The sequence below is a fragment of the Lingula anatina genome, chromosome 4 (genome assembly GCF_051362555.1).
Source record: "Lingula anatina isolate TDL-2025a chromosome 4, LinAna3.0, whole genome shotgun sequence".
NCBI classification, from domain to species: Eukaryota; Metazoa; Brachiopoda; class Lingulata; order Lingulida; family Lingulidae; genus Lingula; species Lingula anatina.
Window position 1 is genome coordinate 21,819,714 of NC_141770.1, and position 23,176 is coordinate 21,842,889.

Sequence of the window (23,176 nt, forward strand, 5' to 3'; positions counted from 1 at the left end):
TTTGAAAAATAATTTAAAAAAAAATTAAAAAAAAAAAAAAACGTAAAAAATTCCAATAAAGCTGCTATTCAAACTTTTAATCTAGCTGTATTAACTTGATATTAATAACCCCACCAAGTTTGAGAAAAATAAAGCACTGTTATTCATCTATAGCATGTTGGCATAACACATTCTTTTTGTTGTAAATTTATTTGCAATGTTTAACACCATTTATCTGCACAATTATCACCAAATCCTAATTTTGTGACACAGTTAAGAGAGCTAAACCTATGGGACTTTACAGGGAAATCTCAAGGAGTGTTTTATGTAATCTCATTTAATGGCCAATTGAAAATTAATGAGTAGGCAAGTGACTTTATAGACCTTAATTTAATTAGTGATCACCCAAGGGACAATTTTATAGACTGCCATCCATACAGTACCATCATATAGCACAAAGGTGTTGCATACATGCTGAAAAAAGTGAAAAACAGCATTACTTCCCTAAAAATGACCCAATCACGCTGATTTTCAAACTTGACCTGCGTATTATGAATATTCATCAGTTCTGTAAGTTTGAAACCAAAAGGTAAAATGGTTTTCCACCTATCGTGTTATCGGTGCTGCATATATGCTGAAAAAAGTGAAAAAACAGCATAAATTCCCTATAAGTGACCCGATCATGCTGATTTTCGAACTTGACCTGCGTATTACGAATATTCATCAGTTCTGTAAGTTTCAAGCCAAAAGAAAAAATAGTTTTCCACTTATCGTGTTATCGGTAAAAGTGCACGGCGACGACAGCGACAGCGACGGCGACGACAGACGCAGATGACGGCTATATGTACAGACACATCTGTGTCTGTACATAAAAAGCTAGCTATTGATCATTGTAAAAAAAAAAAAAAATTCACCAGGTAAAATTCACTCAGTATTAAAATTTATCTTAAAAACGGGATGAGTAAAATTTCATAATTGTCAGGGGCCGAAGACCCAGATATATCGCACCTAAGCCGCCTCCGAGAGCCATACGGTTCATACTAGTAAATTTATTCTCAGATATAAGGTTCGTTTTGCATACCTGTAAACTCCTAAGGGTTTATCTTACATAGAAATGTGATTTAACATCGTTTAAATCATAAATCGGCATGAAATAATTGACGTTTGAAAACAGACACAACTTCTTTGCTGCACTTGAAATGACCTCCTTAGCTATAAATATGATCCTATCACCTTGCGACATTGCATCATTCGATCGATATACATGAGTAGTTGTCACTGCTGAAGGGAAAGCACGTCTATTTATAGAAACTGAAATCAGGTGACGCATGTACTGTTGTGTTCAGAGAGCGACTTCCGCTTGACCTACTTTCCAGTGCTGTTTGTGGAACAGTAGGTAATGAGTTGAGATCTCGATTTTCTTCTCATTATACTTCAATTTAAGAAAATAAAAAGCGTGACTTGTACTTGTGTAATTTCCCACCGGTACAATAGGTATTTAATAAACATACCGGGTGGAAGATTTTTGAAAAATTAATAAGCGTAGGCTACTGGGTGAAAATGGAGCGTACCGGCGGGAAGAAATTTGGAAAATTAATTAACGTACCGGTACGTTTATTTGATACTTCAGAGTAGGAGAGCTTAATTTGATAAAAAAGACCTTTAGTTTAAAAATATGAACTTACTGAATATATAGACATCTGAGATATAACATTAGTTTCAGTTTAGTCTGCCCTTTACAGCACAACCGAGGACGCGGAATTTGGTCCGCCCTTTACAGCACAACCGAGGACGCGTGTGTATAGCCCGATTTCAGACAAAAAGTTGGACAGTATTTCTGATACACTCGTGGCGGGAATTTGGCCCGCGCTATACAGCATAACCGAGGACTGGCTCAGAATAGCGTCAAATTTCACCACCTAACTTGAAATGGGCCCCTTTATGCATTCCACTGCTTATGTCAACCGAGGACGTCCTCGGTTGGAGGTGTGTCCTCGGTTAGTGGGTTTCGGGCGGGTGTGTGTCCTCGGTTAGAATGCGTGCACAAGAGCACACACACACACACACACACGAAGAGAGAGAGAAGCACACGCACACACAGAAACACGGTCAGACATATGTATTCCATACATACACAAGCACTCTAAATTTCCTTCTCCTATATACACACCAACACGAACAGGCTTTAACGTACACTCACACTCACTCTCTTTCTCTCTCGCCACAAACACACACACACACACACACATAGTGTGGTACAAATAGACACACATATACCAAAGCACACACATACAAACACGTATTCCAGGTAACGTATAGTTTTCTACAATCTCAATTTCACTCGTTTTTTTTTATACGACGTAGGTAAGTATAATGCCACTCATTAACACACCTGTTCACATGAACTCTCTATGTTTTAATGAGGTAGCTGCTGCCAAATAGACACATGAAAAATTTAATTATTAATTAATAACATGCCGATAGTTATAGGCGTTCATATATCTGTTTACAGGCCTGTAGCCAGCAATCGCAAATGGGGAGGGGGGGGTGTTCTCTTTCTGAAAATGTGGAACTATTTTCATGAAACCTTAGGTTACCTAGATCAGTTTAGCCAGAGTGGACCTTTACCAGGAAAAAAGGGGGAGGGGGTCCTTTTGAACCCCCGACCCCCCCCCCCCCCCCCCCCCCCCCCCCCGGCTACGGGCCTGGTTAACTACTTAGCATTTATTAATTTCCACCCATATTGTACTTATTCACAATGTTTGTAGTGCATTAGTCAACTTCATAGTCCTAAAGAGGATGAATTCAACTTCAGGTTTAATCTTTATCCTGACCACAGACAAGTGAGAGGAAAAAAAACCCGGTACGTATAGGGGAGACCGGGGCTAAATGGACCCCGGGGTAAATTGGCCCCCCATCAATTTATAAAAAAGTAAATATGGGGTAAAAAAATTGATCACATCATTTAGTAAAGTAACCGTATTCAATAGTGCTAAGAAAGCGTCGGTAGTAAAGAAGTTTTATTTAGGCAGTCCAAATGAAAGATTTAGCATCTTAAAGTAACTTAATTAGAGAGACCTTAAAATCTATTTTCATAAGATTTTGATCGAATATAGTATATGTATAGGGCATCAAGCTGAAGCTCATTGTTTCAAGGTTCACAGAAATGTATCATCGTTGTTCATTCTAGCACCATAAATGGCTGCCATCCTTTAAAATAAAATATGTGCACCAGGAGCTAGTTGGCCTCCTTGACTCGGAGCAAGTTGGACATAAATATTGACCACAATACTTTGCGCGCAACAGAGTTACAGACCATTGTTGAAACAAACTCAATGGTTTGTTAAATAATTACCAGTTTAAAACTGAATTTGTTAGTTTCTTTTAAAACGGAAATTTATTATTCGTTTTGATTCACTAAAAACCTGCTTTATACCATTATTAATTTATTCTTAATTAAAACAAAACAAATTTTATTAAAAGATATTTTGGTTCTTGCAACACATGCAACGTGACGTACGCAAACCTCAATAAATCTGGTTCATTTGGACTATTTATTCACCAAAGACTCTCATAAATCAATTTAATAAATTAAAAACGTATTTCAAGGCGTTTACATGGGATACTTACTTCATTTTCGTATAGGGTGCGAACTTGCCCCGACCCCAGGGCCAACTTGCCCCCTGACGTCATTTGCATATTTTGTTAAATTGTGAGTCATCTGGCGTTATATTTGAAAAATAATGACGTTGCGTACGTAGGTTAGGTCATGGGGCTTACTTTGAAACCGGTTTTGTTACTCTAACTCATTCCTAGTTGGCTCTACAAGACCAAAAGTGTTTAACTGGGCCAAATAGCCCTGGTCTCCCCTACAAATGTACGTTTAGTTAGTAATTTATCAGATAACTTTTCAGTGCCAACAATTCCGGCAAATGGTCAAAAAGATACTTGGTATGTATCATGGGTTTTGTCATCAAAAGCAATCTTTTCTTAATATTGAAATTTGACAAAGAAAATTGACCTTCATTTATAGTGTAAATATTGCAAATAAATCTAGGAAACATTTTACATACATGTATATTGAGTGCAGGAAAACTTTGAATAAATAACTGTTTCTTAAGGTACATGTCTGTATTTCACTTGAACATTATTCCGTGCATTAGATATTGACTTTTAAAAGAGTACACTGATCAGTCAATTACAGTAAAAACTATTGGCGATAATTAATCAATTACAGTAAAAACTATAACTTGAATTAAGCATTTAATGAAGGATTAAGACAACTTTTAAGTTTAATAAACACATTTGTAGTTGGATTATCTTATAGCGGATTACCAATTCTTGATAATTCAAATACATTTGTCATATTGGCGGTAAATCTTAATCTAATTGATAGAAAAGTCATCTATCATAAATCATAACATTGTACAAACATTTCTTCAGATAACAATAGCGTTGAAATAAAGTCATATAATAAGCTGTATATAATAGGGCCCAATAAACTCGACAATGTTAAAAAGCTGCCATGAATGCGTGTATTATTCTTATCATGAACGTTCTTATCAAAGTCAATTGGTTACAATGTCATAATATAAGTATTTGTGTGATTCGTGTTTATCTCACTAGCCTCATTTTTAAAATAATACGAGGTTTTTCTATCACTATTTCAATGGCTGTGTATCTCATTTGAAATCCATAATCTTATGAAGGCAATGAAAAATAGAATATCAAATATCAAGAGAGCTGTCCGATTTTTATCGACGTACTCAGAATTGGATTTTTGCCAATATCCTACAGTGGATAACCAACCCCTCCCCCCCCCCCCCCCAAAAAAAAAAAAAAAAAAAAATAGCGTGGTCGTCAAATTTTAGTTATATACTTGAAAATGTATTTGTGCATTTGTTAATCATTTACGAACTGATTATTTATATAACGCAAAAGCAATAAGATATTGAGATAAAAGGAGACATGTAAACATTCTTATAGATATTTTAAGATTATATGTGTATCATAATAAACGAACACTGATAATGACACTAGTTGTCATCTGAAAACTCGTTGAAGGTAGAAACTTCTAACTGTATGTCAAAGCGGACACCGAAGCAGATACGTCTGTATGTATTCGTATATTCTGCGTTTCTTTTGATTTCAGTAATAATGATGTCAATTTAGTGTTGGAAATAGCAAAAATTATAAATTGGTAAACGATGAATGGTAGTTAACGTGTAAAGAATTGTGAAACCTGTTATCCCATTTCTCTTTAACAGACAAATATGATTGGCTTAACCTGTAGATAGATAAATGCGTAAGTGACAATTTTTGGTGAAAATTGTCTTATATCCTTTCCTTTGAAGTGATATATACAGAATAAGTGAAAATATTTACCAAGAGGAAACCTTGTTCTTGTATGACTTAATGTGAACACTGAAATGAACTTATTCACTGCTAATTCAACTACAATATTATGTTGGATGCAGCACAGTTTAATTATATCAAATTCATTTACTTTTAAAGGACTAAGGAATATACTAGTATTAACCCTTTTCATGGGTTGTGCGTGGTTTAAACCCCAAGCTCCTATAAGGGAAGATAATACTAACAGATCACGAGAACAGGAACAGGTCGCTGAAGAGTCAGAAGTGCATTTTGTCCATTTTGGAACTGAGGAGGTTGGGGAGGTTACTGACACGGATTTAACGAGGATTCTCCCTCCAGGTAGTATATATCTGCACGTCCACGACACTGGGTCCGGTTGCACCAACCGGTCGTAAGTAAGGCGTAGCAGTTGCGCCGGCGTAAATCCAGCGCAAAACGCTTCGTCCGAGAAAAACCAGTTACACCAAACTGGAATAGTGTTTACGCCAGTCTTAACCTCGTTTTCCACTATGGCTAGGCTACCACAGAGAGATTTGGATGACAACTATCGTAGTTAACGTAGGAAATATGGGTTGTCATTTGTTTATTTTTTACACAAAACTTCCGTCGGTATAATTGAGAGGTAGCTTGGTTTTTAAAAAACTAATTATAAATGCTTCATCCGGGATTCGAGCTCTTGACTTCGCGTTGCCATGGTTGATTGCGCTTTGATTGCGCTATATATATATATATATATATATATACATGTATATATCACTTAGTGTAAACTTTCTTAAGTATACCGTGTTTTTATGGAAAAGGTAATTTGCTAGGACCCACGAGAGCCCAGATTCGTTTTCGTGAAATCCCGATTGAGGGGCCTGGTCGTTGTCGTGATGGACTGACGTGCATCATCCGGGATTCGAACTCGTGACTTTGAGTTACCATGGTTGATGGCGCTTTGGGTATTTTATTTGCACCCAAGCACGTTACCGATTGCACCGTGACAGATCCGCCCACCCTCCGTATGTACGAGTTTCCTCTTATAGTAACCCATCGGAATTTTTAAGATTTAATTCTAGAAAAAATTACTACGTTTGCTGGGTCTCGACCCAGTGTACCGTTGTGTGATTATTTATGAGACAGGATAGTTACCACGGAGCCAGTTTAGCTTGGTTGACATGCAGCGGTCGGATGGAAACTTTTAACCTTGCCACGGACAGGGCCAGGTTGGATGTACATGTGTATATCTGCTATCCCAATCGATAATCCGGGTGCCGCATTTCATCCCACGCAACCCCAGTCCCCGACCACGTTTTATCATGAACGGTAAAATTCACGATGTACAGGAAAGCATACGTGTTTGAGAACCCAACACGGAACTGGGAGTTTGTTTTATACTAAGATTAATTTTGGCTTTACCAATAACATTATAAAGAGTACAATGGGATCAAAGGCGGTTCACAACAGCCGTGTTTTTGTTTTAGCGAGACCCCAAGAAGAGAGGGAAAAACATTCAAATGTGTAATAACTGGAGCGATTTCCATAGAAGCAATTGCAGTGATGGAAATTTTGAATAAAACATATTTTGCAAATAATTCCACCGAGAAGATATCATTTTTCTGCTGATCACGGTTAACAGGTGGTATGACGTGCTGCTTTACCGGAAAAAGCTACTGAATCAATTCAAGTTCGTTGGTTTCATCGACAGGCCTGGTCGGAACGTTCCTAGTTAGAGGATTTCAGATGCTTTTATTTTCAATTTGTTTTGCACTGAGATAATGCTTGCTTTCACCTTTGACGATATACAGCACGATGAGGTCCACAGCTGTTCACACCTGGGCGGTTTTAGTATTGAGCAGTCTTTAAGCCTCTCTTACAACCCGTCGTGCGTGCTTAGAGATCGTGCGTCCTCGGAGTTCTCGTCAGACGTAGCGTTGTCGCAGGATGAAAATTAAATCGCAGCGGACGAAGTAGTAAGTACTTTATGAGTAGGTGTGTCGTGCTCTAAACGTGGGGCCCGCAAGTGGTCTGTACGCCTTTTTTTGGAAGTAGAAAGAAGTAAGGAGCACGTACGATCTGTACTCGTGTCGCACACAGTGAGTGAGATAATCATACGTGTATTGCAAGTGAAGCGTACGTTTTCAGAAACCGTACTTACGAAGTAAGAGAAACGTAAGAGAAACGTAATAAGCACGGAAGTGGAACGCACGGATAATCAAAATAATATAAAAGGGAGCACCGAGTCTCTTCATCATTCACTGTTTTGGCTTCCAAAAAGGCACTTCCAAGAAGGATGCGCCATCGACTTCTACAGCTGCTAATGCTAGAGGAGGCCGAAGATCGTGACACAATGCTGGCAGTGGTTGCTCGGGATCGCCTGCACTTTTATCGTGCTGGGCACGTGCGTCGTCTTAGTGTGACGCACTTCACAGGTATGGTAGTAGTACTCGCCACGCACTTTGGAAGTAAGATAAACGCACGGAGGAAGTGCGCTCACCCCCCTTTTTGTTAACACGTACATTGAAAGCAAGTTTAACTTACGAGTCTCTTGCGTGGTAAGTACGTCTTCGTGGTAAAATACCCCGTAATTTCTGCATGCTTTTCCTGCGTTACACGCACGCCTAGCGCACTTACTCAGTACTTTTGTCTTGCGTGCTACGAGCGTGCTCCAGGCGTTCTAATTGTCGCAGACAGGTCGTAGCGAAAAACTGGCCGGCCAGTTTTCGGGCTGCGTGCTTTGCGTCGTGTTTGCGTCCACCAAAAATAGTACGCTCCACGTGCGTGTATCTTACTACTTGGCCAATTTTTTGCACGCAAACCGCTCGTAGAAGCACGCACGACCGGTTGTAAGAGTAGCTTTACTCTTTCAAATGTCGACTGCGGACTTGCCCCGGGTACTGTTTGAAAAAAATGGACAGTCTTGAGAAGCGAGGGTGCAAGAAAGGAAAGGAGGGGCATGAAAAGACAAAATGTGTTCTTGTTAAAATGGTCGCGTGATATATGCAAATGTTCTACAACTTCTCCTCAGTTTACATGATGATCAGTTGCGTTGTTGTTACGTAATAGTTAAATTAAATCTATGGGTATCCTTGTAGCAATACACATAGGAGTGACACGGTTTTCGCTAGGGAATTATATTTAATTAAGCATTTTTATTGTTATCTATTTTAAGTCAAGGCATACTCTCAACTTTTTCCTCATTTTTTTTTAATGATATAACAGTGTATTTTATCATGTTCTTTTAGAGAGCGCCGAATCTGTGCAACTTTCTATTCAATTAAGCCAGGCAGAGATAGAAGCAGACCTGGTCCAGAGATTTGATCAGAGATTGGATCTCTTTAACACAATGGTAGAAATGATGGAGGACTTGGGTGTTGAGAGTTCAGATCATCATCTGAGCTCGGGATGCATCATCCTTGGCATGAAAGTCATCGGGTTGAATTCCCTGAAACATTTATTGCTGGCAAAACGAAGCGGAGAGTTGGAGACACGTCTAAGAAAAGTTCTTCTAACCCCAGAAATCACCAAAGGAAAGGACGTTTCTCTCAAAGTCGAGATACAAAATGAGGAAAGACTGCAAATATTGGTGGATCTGAAGGATTCTCTTTATGTTAAGGAGGGTGAGTTTACTTTAGTTGACTGACTCCGGTGTCAAGAAGCACTACCATTCTAGAGTCCGTTGGACCCTGCGCTTTAAAGTCAAAGTCCTGACGAGCTATCTGTCTCGAAATAACATTCCCCAGACTCTAAGTAAAACGAAGGAACCGGTAAAATACAGGGTCCGTGAGATCCTGTTTATGACACCCAATCATGTATGAGAGTCCAGGGCCCCGTAACTCGAAAGCATCGCGTATTTGCGAATAGCGATATCATATAGAGGCTACAGTGTATTATATGGGGCGAGTATGGGCGAGTTATGGAATTGAGACGCTTGCGCTCTATCGCAATGCGCGATGCTTTCGAGTTACGGGGCCCAGGACTCGTTATTAAAGAAACCTGAGGTAGCCAGCATTTTAGATAGTGAGTGGGGGTGGGAGGTGTCTTTTTCTGAAAAAGTGAACCTTTGGTTAATGGCATACAACCTAGGTCAAATGATGATTCAGAGCGGACCTTTCGCTGACTGACTGCAATTCTCCAACAGCACATAAAAGAAGAAATAATTCTGATATAAATTAATAACTTTACTTTTCTGTCCAAAGCGTCCGAAGCAACTAGTAGCCAGAGTGTGCGATTTGCCTACTGCGCAGAGAGACGAAAGTGGTTTTGGACCCCGTACGACAAAAATCACATTTGGATGGAAGTAAGAGAACTTGACAGGGCGTGAGCTGTTGTTTACATCCCTACGTGTGTATAATGCCTCGGTTGTGGAAACGAAACGCGTTTTTCACTTCTACTGCCATGTTTATTTTAGGAAATTATTCTATAAGAGACCATTCCCACAGATATTTAGATCGATCCCCTTGGGGGGTCTCACTAGATTGCTGTCAGCTTGACCGGCTTAAATGTCTGTCCCGCCTACTAAAAGCTGTAAGGGGTAATTAACTTTTGTGCGCGCCCGGCTCCCGGAAGCTGACAGCAATCTAGCGTGAAACCACAGGGAGTTGGGTCGATCCAGATGGATAGATCTAAATCTGTGGGAACCAAGTCTAACAGTTAATGTTGAGATTTTGATGACACAGCTAGTAGTTTCGTAGAGAGCATTCCCACAGACATCTGGATCGATCTATCTCCCTGGGGAGTTTCACTAAATTGCTGTCAACTTTACCGGCTTCAAAGTCTGTCTTGCCTAGTAAAGCTGCTAGGGCTAATTATCTTTACCCCTAGCTGTTTTGGATCGATCTATGTATGGGAACCCAGATTTGAATTCTTCAGAAACCAGCACTATAGTAATAGTTACTGTAAGATAAACAGAATCTTAGGTAAATGTACATGCATGTGTCAAACGCTATTTCATTAAACATGTATTGATATATGTTTTTAGGTAAGCCACGAGAGTGTCCAAAGTGGTTCTCGTAAAGGAGAGATACCAGAGGAGAAGTACCTGAAGGTCATACGATTTCTACGAACAGAAAAGCCCATACTGGAGCGCCGTAATACTGACTGCAACATATGTGCGTAATAAAATATTACCGTTAACAGTCGCTGTTGTTCATTTACTTCTGCTCTAGTGTTTCTTTTCCTTTATTCTTTCCCAAGTTTCTTACGTTTTTTTTTTTCTCATTTGTTGTATATTTGTTCAGTTTATTCTATTTTTTAATTATACACATCGTTAAAGCGGCCGTCGCTATCATAGTTGTTATTGTGTTTTAGAAATTTTATAGAATATAAAAATAAGTTATAGTCATTGTAAAAAATATACATATATCGAAGTAAAGAAAAAAAGATATTTTATATTTTATTTTTTAATGATCAGGTGACCTGGTAAACGCTGGAAAGACGCGCAAACCAGATATGAACAACAGAGCATGTAAGTAGGAAAAATATGTTTTAATATGTTTCCTAAAAGAACTAGACATAAACGATATTACAACATAGCCGGTTTTTAATTTAAAATGGAGAGAGCTTTGTGAATTAAACGTTGATATTGACTAATTTGTTTTAATTTGTGTAATTTACACAAGCAAATTTTATTTCTATAATACAGGTGCCCAGCTGCCTACGATCCAAGAACCAGAGTCAGGGGCCTGTGCTGAGCCTGCAATCACTGCAGTTGGTGAACAAAGTGAAGGACAAATACCTGTATTAAAAAGCAATCGGTCAGTAGATACAAGTACTGAAGTACTGAGGATGATAATTTTGTATATTTGTATATTTGTCTTTTAAGAGACTTGATGCCTTTTCCCAATAAGAACCTGCTTAATGGATTTTGAAGATAGGCTTCACCTGGCCTGGGTCCCCTGCCCCTGCCCCTGCCCCTCCCCAGTAACCGATTATTTACCGACTAATCTATTTCTGTTCCTTTTGCCTCACGTAGCCTTTCCTTACCTACGTTGAATGATGCAGAATTCAAGGGATCGTATGACTCAGGTATTGACACCATCCCTAAAAGCTTCCAACAAGAACGCATGGACCTGGTGCCCTGGCCTGCGAGCAATGAATATATCATGCAATGATGTGTACTCTAACTGAGATACAGCAAGATAACCGTCTTGTAAGAGGCCAACGGAGTTTATAACGCTAAAAACGTTGAGATTCAAGTCCAGGCAGATTGGTTAGTTTCTAAGGCGAGATTGCTGTTTGATATCTCAAATGAGCGAGATTCATAACCAGCTATACAATTTTCAGACAACTTTTAAAAGTTAAAACTGTATAGTTTTAGTTAATTGGTGATACATATTATAAGAGTCCCTGGGGCGGATCCAGGATTATTTGAAGAGGAACCTTCGAATCGAAGGGGGGGGGATCAGGACCCCCATGACACCCCTCCAAATCAGCCACTGAGTCTAGATATACAGATATATAAATATTACATAACGGCATATAATATGCTAGTGATTTAATACTGCACTGCATTTTGCCCAATCGTTCAAAATCAATTATGTTTTTTTTTTAATATGTTGATGGATACCTTTTATTTGAAATAGTTAAATTGGGCTTGATAAATGGCAAAAGAGTTTAATTTGCGGGGCCACCCACCCTATTTAGTGAATAAGAGCAACAGTTATAGAAAATATTAATTGGAATGAATTAGAAAACGTGGCAAATAAAGGAAAAAGGAAAATACATTATAAATTTAATGTGTCAAAAAAGATACATGTATATTTGTGCAATGACAATAAAGATGGTTAATAAATGTACCATAAAATGAATTTGTGCACTGACATTCTTGTTTTATTTTAAACATACGTTACGGTAAAACAAACATCTGATACTGAGCCTAAAATAACATTTATATGGTGATTATTGTCGTAAATACCGGGTATAGAAGTCTTTACTTTAGCTTCGCTCATTTATCCATTGATGCTATAAATATTTTAAAACAATATTACAGGCCATCACGAAACGACAGATATATAAATTACTACATGTACATTTAATTTATGATGAAGACAAAGAAAAAGAAGAAAACAACAACAAAAAACAACCAAACTATCCATGAAGACAGCAAATGAATATTTTGATCAAATGCAAGTCCCTGAACCTCCCTGAACCTAGGTTAAGTGCCCAGAATGTCCCACATAAATGATCTAAAATGTATATAAAAAGAGCACAGGTAGTTTTTTATATGCTGTGCATATTTGCAGAACCTAGTACGGTCATCGAGGAAAAAAATTTAAAAAATTAATGAATTTTTAAAAAGAGGAAACGAATAAAGATAACCACTGAAGATTTATATTTGAAGTTATACCAGCGCAAAAGCTGACCATTTATGAAAACATGAAATTAAAACAATAACCATAATCAAACTCATAAATAAATAAATAAATAAATAAATAAATAAATAAATAAACGGATCCCTGTTTGAATGAAGTGGTACCGGTAAATGTTAAAAAAGGTCTCACTTCACTGCATAAGTTAAGACTAAAGTTTTATGGACGTTAGGTGCTGGCAATGCTTTTAAACCATCCGAGCTTCAAGACATTCTTGTTGACCCTGAATTTGCTGTGTTATCTTTCTGCAGTGGTGGTAACTGGGTTGTTTATTATTGTTAGTCGTTAAAAACCATTAAAAGAAATATATAAATAACACATATTTTATGGTTCTTCTTATGTTTGTTTACTTCCTTACTTTTATTAATTTCCATCTCTTTTGTACAGGAGGGGTGGATTCAGGATTATTTGAATGGGGGTCCCTCTGCGTGGGTTTCGGGGCCCTGTTCAGGTATCTAAAAGAAGGGTACATGTGTATCTAAAATTATTCACCTACTGCATACTAACATTTACTTAAGTCGGACATCTTAAGCCAGAAAACGTTTTTCCTGGCTCCTGCTATCTCTTGGATATTTTAGAAAAGAGAAAAAATCAAACTGATTAGAGAAATAATATAATTTTTGTAATGTTTTTCAACTTTACCTTTCTTTTCGTTTTCGTGTCCTTATGAGCCCATGAACCGTCCCCGTGAGTGAGTTATTCGCAATAGAGCTCGGGGAATAATAATAATAATAATAATAATATGTATTTATTTGCAACTTAAAAAGTTGGATTTTACAATAAAAACAAATAGTGGTGAGATGCACAATCTTAAAATATACTGTAAGTGTGACGAAGCTATTGGCTTGTCTTCTTCATGTTACGCGAGGTAGCAAATACAACTCAGATATTATCTTTCAGTTATTATCTTTCTGTAGCGGCCTTCTCCCTGTTTACACTAAGCGTAGTTGTATAAATACCATAAGAGCATGTCAATCAACTTAAGTTACTCTACTAAACACTCCCCGCTCTTATTCGCTGCATGCTGTCACTTACTAACGTTACATAAGTGTTAGAATGATTCCATACACATTAAAAGTTCATAAAAGCCTCAGTTCTTAAAATTTGATAAAGCCCATGGGATAAAAGTTTTAGATGATCGTACAGTCCTCAGTTTTGGCACAGTGTACTTATAAACCCGGCGCAAAGTGTGGGAACTTTCATTTATCTCTGGTAGCAAATGATGGATTTTGTGTCCTTCGGAGTACATGTTATGCAATAATGTTTTAGATAGTTCATCTCTTCTACAAGCAAGAGTGATAATTTTACGTGTCAAGTGCCCCATCATAGGGCAGCTCTGGGAATATAATATTACATGCTCTTATCTGGATGGATTCAATTTTATCAACTTGTTGTTGAATGAGACCTGGGTGCCACACCTGAATGAAATAAGAGGTTGAAGTCAGCACCTAAGCCTCTCTCCACAGAAGTAAAAATGTATTTAGAATTTAGCTAGTCTTAGTACATGGAAAAAAGCGGAGACGCGTCCAGTACTGTTTTAAATAAAATCGTTTTTGGACTATAACCACAGTAAGTAGATGGCTTGCTTGCAACTGAACTACGGGGCTTTATTCTCTTTACCAGAGGTCCCTTCTAGCTGCTACAAATTTGGGCGTTCATTTTTGTAACAGTTAGAGGGGCCTTGGTTAGAGAGTAACTGGGTCAACGGGGGAAGCATTTATCTATTTTATCGTTATGTATATATAATACTTGTGGTGTGTGCAATGAAATTGCGCACATTTCCTGTACATACATAGTAAGTCTTTTGACGGTTTAAACTTTTACTTAAAACGGCGATGAACACGACCTGGCGCGCATATCTACAAATACCTTAACTGGCTACATGACTTCCTATCATCAAATTAGCGCGTACAATATTGCGTACAGCCTCAAATCTTGGTAAGAATAACATGCAATATTTTACCGGCAATTACTCCGTGTTGAGACTTCTAGTAAATGATCCGTCAGTACTCATCCAAAAACGCCACATTACGAAGTCGATTCTAATTAATGAAAAAATATAATCCAGTTTCTCTGTCACTTCTCGTAGCTACATGTACCACTCCAGAGTGTTGAATGTGCAATACTAAAAAAATGGCGTGTTATGATTTCCCGCATCATTTCCGGTCCTCGGTGTCAATGTTTTGAGCAAACAGAACTTTATCTCCGTGAAAAGATTCGCAGGTAATAACGCCAGACACCAATGTGGTTTTATCAGTGTTCAATGATCGCAGGGCGGGTAAAATTGAAAAGGCGACAAAAACGTCACGAATGAGGTGTTTGCTTACTAGTGAGATAAGCGGTTCACTTAAGGCAAAACCGAGGAATAGGATACTGGTAGTAAGTCCTCCCCCCTCCCCATTGCACCACCCCATTAACATTCCAGTAAAAGCTCATAAAACTATAAAAAAATAATGTATTTCCCAATATAAAAAGTTAAGTGAAGAAACATACATGTACCTCTCTATTTCTCTGTCTCTCTCTCTCTCTCTCTCTCTCTCTCTCTCTCACACACACACACACACACACACACACAAAGAAAAAAAAAGAGAGAGAAGCACGCGCACACACAGAAACACGGGCACACATATATATATGCATTCCTTCTTCCCTTATACACACCAACACGCTCTAACGTACACTCACACTCACTCTCTCTCTCTCTCGTGCGCGCGCACACACACACTCGCACACACACACGCACACACACACAGGGTGGTACAAATAAACACACACACCAAAACACACACACACACAAACACGTAGTCCAGGTAACGTATAGGTTTCTACACTCTCAATTTGGACCCGTAGATAATATGATGTTTTCAACTGCCACTCATGTCCACACGTTCATATCGACTATATTCGAAATACATGTAGGTTCATGTAGCTGCTACTAAATATGCACATGTATTTATTCTGTAGTCGTTCATATATCTCTTAACTTCTTTGCTTCTATTATTTTCCATCCATATTGTACATGCACACCCCCCCGGACAATTCCCCCCCGGACTATTCCCCCCGGACAATTCCCCCCAGGACACCCCCCCCCAGGATAATTCCCCCCTCCCGGACGATTCCCCCCCGAAAGAATATATATTTATCTATAAAATATAAAGTAAAGAGTACAAAGTTCAAATCTTTTCATCCATTTTATGAATATTTCTCAGTTTGATGATGCAACTCGAGGACAGATAATATTCATTAAATTAAACAAATTATTTTCAAGTAGTACAAGTACAGAAAATTTTAGAGATAGAAGTACAGAACATTTTGTTAAAAATCTGATCAAAGTACATCTCTAGTTAAGGTGGGGTAAACAGATGATCTCACTCATCCAGGTGACCCTTTGATAAATTAACTGTCACTTTTTTAAAAGTTAAATTAAAATTGCTTAATTACTATCCCCCCCTTGATTAAGTCTTGAATCATGGTGCATCTCTAGGGAGAGGTGGGGTAAACAGACTCTCTCACTTATCCAGGTATCCCTTTGATTATTTGTCACTTTTAATTGCTTGACCACTACCCACCTACTCACTACCCACCACAATAAAATATTCATAAAATATTTGTTTACCTGTTTATCTGTTTACCCAAACTTTACCTGAAGGATAGGTGGTTATACTTTGATTAGATGTTTAATAAAACTTTCTGTACAAGTACTAAATGAAAAAGGACTTTGTTATAAAATAATTTGTTTCATGATGAAGTTGCATTGTCTTACTAAAATATTAATAAAATGGATGAAATGTTTTAAACTTTACACTTTTTACATTATATTTGTGTATAAATAGATATTTCTTGGGGGGAATCGTCCGGGGGGGAATTGTCCGGGGGGAATAGTCCGGGGGGGGATTGTCCGGGGGGGGGGGGATTGTCCTAGAATCATTCACAATGTTTGTGGTGAATAAGATAACGTTATATTGAACCTCATAGTCCTAGAGAAGATGATTTCATCTGCAGGGTTAACCTTTATCCTGACCACAGACACATGAGAGGAAAACACGTGTCCATTTGGCAAGTAAATCACATAACGTATTAATGCTAACAATTCCAGTCAATGGTCAAAAAGGTACTTGATATTTTATGTTAAAAACTGTTATAGTCAATCAATCATGGTGAAGAGTGTTTTCTCATTAAAAGCCCACTTTTTTCACTATCGAAATTTGAAAAAAAGACCTTCATTTATAGTGTAAACATTGTAAATAAATCTAGCAAACATTTTACGTATATTGAGTGCAGGAAAACTTTAGATAAATAACTGTTTTATAAGCTACATATATGTATATCACTTGAGCCTTAATCCCGTGCATTAGATATAAACTTTTAAAAGAGTGCACTAAATCAGGCAATTCCGGTAGAAATGATTAAAGATAAGTTGAATTAAGCAGTAAATAAGTTTTAAGGCTACTAGTAGTAAAACGACCAAAGGCATAGAAAAATTACCCTTGGCTTATAAGTTTTTATAAAAAAATTAAAACTTACTTCCCAAAAGGCCAGAGATTAAATGCTCAATGATCGCGGGGCGGGTAAAATTGAAAAGTCGACAAAAACGTCACGAATGAGGTGTTTGCTTACTAGTGAGATAAGCGGTTCATTTAAGGCAAAACCAAGAAAGAGGATTTTGGCAGCACGTCCTTTACCCCATAGCCCCACCCCATCAACATTCCAGTAAAAGATCTTAAAACTGTATATTGTCCACATAAAACAATGTGTTGACCAAAATAAAAGTTTTAGTGAAGAAATAGACATGTATATATCAGTCTCTCTCTCTCTTTCTCTCTTTTGTTCTTGCACATGCGAGCGCATGCATACCCACGCACGCACACGCCCATACTCATACACACGTGTTCCAGGTAACCTGTAGGTTTATGCATTCTCAATTTCACAAGGTGCTTTTAATGCGACGTAGATAAGCATGATGTTTTCAACTGCAACCCATCCCTAGATCGATCTAACAAGCCGCTTCGAAGTCTGGGGCGCTTCGACGTCTGGGGCGCCCACTTAAGTTGCTAAACGATAGTTAATTCCCCCTTTCAGCCTCAGCAGGCGAGACAGACATCTAAGCCGCCCAAGTTAATTGCAATTAAGCAAGAACCCCCTCGGAGATAGTTCGATCCAAAGTTGGTACGATAGGGTCTGGGAATGGTCTCATAAGCACACCTGTTCACGTGAACACCTATTCAAAGGAGGTAGAAAAAATTATTTAGTTATAAATTAACAATTTGCCGACATTATATAGTCGTTGTTATATCTGTTAACTTCTTTGCTTTTATTAGTTTCCGTCCATATTGTACACATTCACAATGAATGTGGTGCATAAGGTTATGAAACCTCATAGGTCTAAGAGCCATAGACACAAGAGATGCAATTCCGTGTACGTTTGGCAAGTAAATCACGTTTCAATGCCAACAATTGCAGTCAACGGTCAAAAAAGTATACTATTTTAAAAATTGTTATAGCCAATAAATTAAGGGGAAGAGGATTTTCTTATCAAAATCCCCCTTTTCTCACTATTGAAATTTGAAAAATTTTATCAGTCAATTCCTGTAGAAAATATTAAAGAGGACCTTGCAATTGGCAATTGAAGAAAGCTTTAAAGTTTAATAAATAACCTTAAAGTTGTATTATCTTATACTGAATTATCAATTGTAAATACTTAAAATGCATTCGTCCTATAAGAGGTAAATCATAATCTAATAGTACCCGTTAGAGACATTGCCATCTATTAGATCATCACATTGTACAAGCACTTCTAAAACTAACAAGGAGGTAGGTAAGTTATATATGATATGGCCTAATAAACCAAATAATAATAATAAAGAGTCCAGAAATGAGTTAATGATCTAACTTGTCAGTTTTTAATTGGTCATAATATAAGTATATAAATGGTAACAGCGGCATTATTTTATCAGTGTCTCGTGGAAGCTGGAAGGGTCAACACGGGTAAATCTGCAGTATTGATATTCTAAGCATTTCTTTTGATTTAATTGATATAGGAATGTAAAATTGTGTTAGAAATCACAATACAATAGATAATGACGTGCTTTATATCACATGGTGTTCATCATCGAAAAAGTCGAGGCGACAGTAAACATGTTTTGTAATGTTTGCACTTGGTAAATTTGGTGAAAATGTACATGTCTGAAAAATAATACAACCTTAATATGTGGAACCTTAATATGTGGAGAGTCAACATAATACAAATTCGACTTATTAGTTTGGAATGTTGGATGGAGAATAATTTCATTGAATCATAACCATTTACCTTCAAAGGCGCATGGACTGCACGAAGCTGAAACCCCAAGTTTCCACAAGGGAGGACAATAGGAGCAGACCAAGCGAAGATGCAGGAACAGGACGTCGACGCTGAGCCAGTAGTCCATATTAGTTGTGAGGAGACTGCAGGACCTGAACCTGAGGGTAATTAATTGATTATTGTACCGTATTAGTTTGATTTTTGGCAAATAGTTAATGCACGAAAAATATGGCAAAATCAGTCAGTAAAGAAATAAAGCAAATTAAATGGGGCGGAGCACGACAGTCGGAAGCGGAGATGGAACAGATGCAAGAGGAATCGGTGAGTCTGAGTTCCTCTGAGTTGGGGTGGGAGGGGGAGGGGCAAGCATCAGGGCTTGGAAACTGTGATTGCTGTCAAGCAACACATAGTCCTATCTTCCTGATGTGCGTCCGACCGTGTTTGAAAGCCCGGCGTCTTTTCTGTCCTGGACCCCTCATCATCGGAATGTGGTGGTGGTGGTGGTGGTGGTGGGGGGGGGGGGGGGGGGGGGGGGGGGAGGGTACATAAACCCGGCCCCATAGTTCAGTATTATGCCTATAATCAATACGTTTAGGCCGTACGTGGAGTTATCTATATTGTCATCCATTTAAAGTCAGGACATAGACCTGCTCCAAACAAAAACGCCATCCGTTCTCTTCACTAAGTTGACATCAGTTTGCTCATATTTTTTTATTGTTGTCTTTTAGGGGGTAACGAACTTTTGAAACTATCCATTGAAGTATCGGACGAGGGGGTAGAAACAGAGTTGAATAACAGATCTTCAGCTGGTCAATACGATATCCGCATACAAGATACCATGGCAGAATTGGGTGTGCAAAGTTCCCAACACCAACTGACCCCGGGAAGCATCATTCTTAGCATGAACGTCGATGGGTTGGAATCCATGGAAAATTTATTGCAGGCAAAAAGAAGTGGAGAGCTGGAGAAGCGCCTGGAAAAGTTGTTCCTAACCCCAGAAGTCACCAAAGGAAAGAACATTTCTTTGAAAGTCAATATACAAAATGAGGAAAGATTGGAGATGTTGGTCGATTTGAGGCATTCGCTTTATAATGAGAAGGGTGAGTACATACTGTGTTGTGCTTATTGCTAGCGGAAGATTACCCACAAACAATTTTATTACAGCCTCAAGTTTACAAAAACTTAAGCTGTACCCGTTTCCTTCTATTTTTCTTTTTCTGTTGTTATTATCTGTGTTGGTTTGTTATGTTTTAAGCATTCAAATCACGAACGATGTTTTATTGACGGAAATCTTTAAACAGAAGAGAAGATGTCTAAACGTATTCTAGCATTCTTTATTTTTGTCCAAAGCGTCCGAGGGAACCAGTGATCAGAGTGTGCGATTTGCCTACTGTGCAAAGAGACGAAAGTGGTTTTGGACCCCGTACAACAAAAATCATATCTGGATGGAGGTAAGAAGTTGACAGGGCAGGGTACATGTTTGAGATTTTATTCATGTCCTTTGGGCTCATTCCGAAAGAAACTTTCGTTCTACAAAAATAGATCCAACTCCAAGGGAATTCTGAATGCTTATTATTAAGTTATATTTCTGTCTGCCTGTTAGCAGCATTATGCAAAATGGCATGCAGTTATTTTGATGAAATTTTCAGTATAGGTCAGAAATAGGCCAAATATTTGTCGTGATTGCTTAATTTATTAAGCAAAAAAGATAATAGATCAGTTAGATTACTTTTGGATAATGGGAATCTAGCTAATTTAAAGTTTTCATTTACTACTTAACAATTGAAAGAAATTTATCTGCCTTGGTGGAGGTTTGCGCTAACTTGGTGCTTTATACATGTAGTTATTTCTGGTTTTCGGAGATGAAAAGTAGTCATGGATTAATTCCTTAGCAAACCAATCCTACGTGTGTAAGAAACGTAGTTTAATGATATTAAATTTTATCAATTAACATTATTTTTAAAATGATACTATTGTATATTCCAGGTAAGCTACGAGAGCGTCCAAAGTGGCCCTCGTAAAGGAGAGATTCCAGAGGAGAAATACCTGAAGATCATACAATTTCTACAAAAAGAGAGACCAAAAGTGGAGCTTAACAGTGCTGACTGCATCATATGTGCGTAATGGTATTAAATTATTAATGGCCACTGTTGTTAATTAACTTCTGTTTTGGTCTTTTATTCCCTTTTTTCCAAATTTCTTTCTGCTCTTTTCATCCTTTGTATGTTTATTAAAAAATATCATACACATCTTAAAAGCGGACGTCACTAATTTCAAAATTGTTATCATAGTTTAGAAATGTAGCTATATGATATAACGTTTGGTTATAGGCATTGCAAATATATACTTATATCGAGGTAATTGATAAAAAAGATGTTTATTATATTTTTTATGATAAGGTGACCTGGTAAGCGCTGGAAAGATGCGCAAACCAGATATGGCTAAGAGCGCTTGTAAGTAGAAAACACTTCATGTTACGAACAACATAATTACGATATTTACAACATAGCCGGCTTTTCATATAGGGTTTGGATGGTTCTGTAAATTAAACACTGATTTTGCCTTATTTGTTTTAATATTCATTGGGTCCTTTGTGTTATTTACATAATAATAATAATAATACATAATACAGGTGCTCAGCTGCCTACAGCCCAAGAACCAGAGGCAGGAACCTGCGTTGAGCCTGCAAGCACTGCAGTCGGTGAACACAGTGAAGGGCAAATACCTGTATTTAAAAGCAATCGGTCAGTAGATACAAGTACTGTACTTTCAACAACTTAAGATGATAATACTGAAAGTATGTTTGTCTTCTAAGAAACTTGATGCCTTTTCCAAATGATAACCTCTTAATTTATTTGAAGATGGGCTTCACTGGGCCTTGGTCCCGTATATTTGATTATTTACCAAATAATCTTTTTTTTTGCCTCACGTAGCCTTTCTTCACCTCCGATGAAGGATGCAGAATTCAGGGGATCTCTTGGCTCGGGTATAGGACCCTTCCTGCAAGCTTCACCAAGAAGAAATCATCCCCAGAAATGCACTGCATGACGTCACGCCTAGCCCACTGCGCATGCGTGCATTTTTAATGAGTTGCTAGATTGCCATAGGAAAATGAATGAGTTCGCGATTCGTGGGTAATTCGTGAGAATTGACAAACTAACAGCCTGATGCCGATAGACAGCAACGCTGTGGTATGCTTCAAGCAACTCCTGACCAAATATCGCTAGGGTTTTTAAAAAAAATTCCGTTGTACTCACGTACTAAGAAGTTTGCCGTATATTGCCTAGACTACCCTCAGCAAAACGCAAATATTTTCAGTAATAGTGATTTTAGACGGTAGATTCACTCAGAAACAAAGGGAAATTAATTCGTTGCCGATAGCACCAGCTGATAGCAGTAACATACAGTCTGATTAAAAAATTTCATGGCAGTTGAAGATTTTTTACCACTGTACAATGGAGTCCAAAAAGAGCACTTGGCACAAATGTAAAACTGCCCAGTGCAAGGCCAAGAATTCAATCAGTATTTTCAATCATATTATCAGATTCTACATAAATTGACTGGCCACATCACTACTCAGTATTTAACTAATCACTTAATCCAAAATTCCTATCATCATTTAATAATTATGCAAAATTCTTTTTTCAGATTGCTATTTATTTAAATTTTTAATGCTGCAACTGTTCCAAAATAATCTTGTGATAAAGGAAAAATGCAAATAAAAAGTGGAAGACCAATTTTACCCACAGTATTCAGTTATTTGAATATAAAAAGAATAAGATCACGATTTGACAAATTAAAATAATCTTTCATGAACTCTTTCATGAATAACATATTAAACAAAAATGTTATAAATCAGTGGTAATGGCTTAGTCTGGAATATATGACCTCTGTACATCGTCAGTACCTGACTAATTGGTACTCAGTACAGTATAGTTACTACTTGGATACAGAGTTAGATTTAATAATATAACAATAAGAACAATATATATTATAATAATCAGGCCCGTAGCCGGGGGGGGGGGGGGGGTTTCGGGGGGTTCGAAAGAACCACCCTTTTTGCTGGGAAAAGGTCCACTCTGGGTAAGATTTGATCTATGTACTTGAGGATTTTATGGTAAAAGGTCCACTTTGAACGAACCCCCCCTCTGAAATTGCTGGCTACGGGCCT

At 37.9% G+C, this 23,176-nt stretch overlaps 2 protein-coding genes across 3 annotated transcripts; both read left to right on the forward strand.

Annotated features, from left to right (window-relative positions):
• Positions 1 to 4,985: 4,985 nt before the first annotated feature.
• LOC106160515 (uncharacterized) lies at positions 4,986 to 12,146 on the forward strand. 2 transcript variants are annotated; one of them, XM_087012041.1, is made up of 8 exons: positions 4,986 to 5,093; positions 5,494 to 5,694; positions 8,583 to 8,957; positions 9,537 to 9,637; positions 10,319 to 10,448; positions 10,751 to 10,804; positions 10,982 to 11,093; positions 11,312 to 12,146. In XM_087012041.1, exons 2-8 carry the CDS (start codon positions 5,526 to 5,528, stop codon positions 11,448 to 11,450), a joined length of 1,080 nt encoding a protein of 359 aa, XP_086868167.1. In that variant the 5' UTR covers positions 4,986 to 5,093; positions 5,494 to 5,525; the 3' UTR covers positions 11,451 to 12,146. The 2 variants fall into 2 exon arrangements, with proteins under 2 accessions (XP_086868167.1, XP_086868168.1); XM_087012042.1 differs by lacking the exon at positions 5,494 to 5,694 and having other exon boundaries at positions 4,991 to 5,093.
• Positions 12,147 to 19,027: 6,881 nt separating this feature from the next.
• On the forward strand, positions 19,028 to 22,608 carry LOC147762573 (uncharacterized). The gene is made up of 7 exons (XM_087011974.1): positions 19,028 to 19,169; positions 19,734 to 20,105; positions 20,356 to 20,456; positions 20,992 to 21,121; positions 21,405 to 21,458; positions 21,638 to 21,749; positions 21,939 to 22,608. The coding sequence occupies exons 1-7, from the start codon at positions 19,094 to 19,096 to the stop codon at positions 22,051 to 22,053; spliced, it is 960 nt and encodes a 319-aa protein (XP_086868100.1). The 5' UTR covers positions 19,028 to 19,093; the 3' UTR covers positions 22,054 to 22,608.
• The last annotated feature ends 568 nt before the right edge of the window (positions 22,609 to 23,176 follow it).

Excerpts from the sequence above, each read along its gene's own strand:
- LOC106160515 (XM_087012041.1), top strand. The coding sequence starts at position 5,526 with ATGGGTTGTGCGTGGTTTAAACCCCAAGCTCCTATAAGGGAAGATAAT. Across the intron at positions 8,958-9,536 it reads TTCTCTTTATGTTAAGGAGG|CGTCCGAAGCAACTAGTAGC; the intron begins GTGAGTTTACTT and ends TTCTGTCCAAAG. Across the intron at positions 10,449-10,750 it reads TAATACTGACTGCAACATAT|GTGACCTGGTAAACGCTGGA; the intron begins GTGCGTAATAAA and ends TTTAATGATCAG.
- LOC147762573 (XM_087011974.1), top strand. The coding sequence starts at position 19,094 with ATGCAGGAACAGGACGTCGACGCTGAGCCAGTAGTCCATATTAGTTGT. Across the intron at positions 21,122-21,404 it reads CAGTGCTGACTGCATCATAT|GTGACCTGGTAAGCGCTGGA; the intron begins GTGCGTAATGGT and ends TTTTATGATAAG. Across the intron at positions 21,459-21,637 it reads AGATATGGCTAAGAGCGCTT|GTGCTCAGCTGCCTACAGCC; the intron begins GTAAGTAGAAAA and ends TACATAATACAG.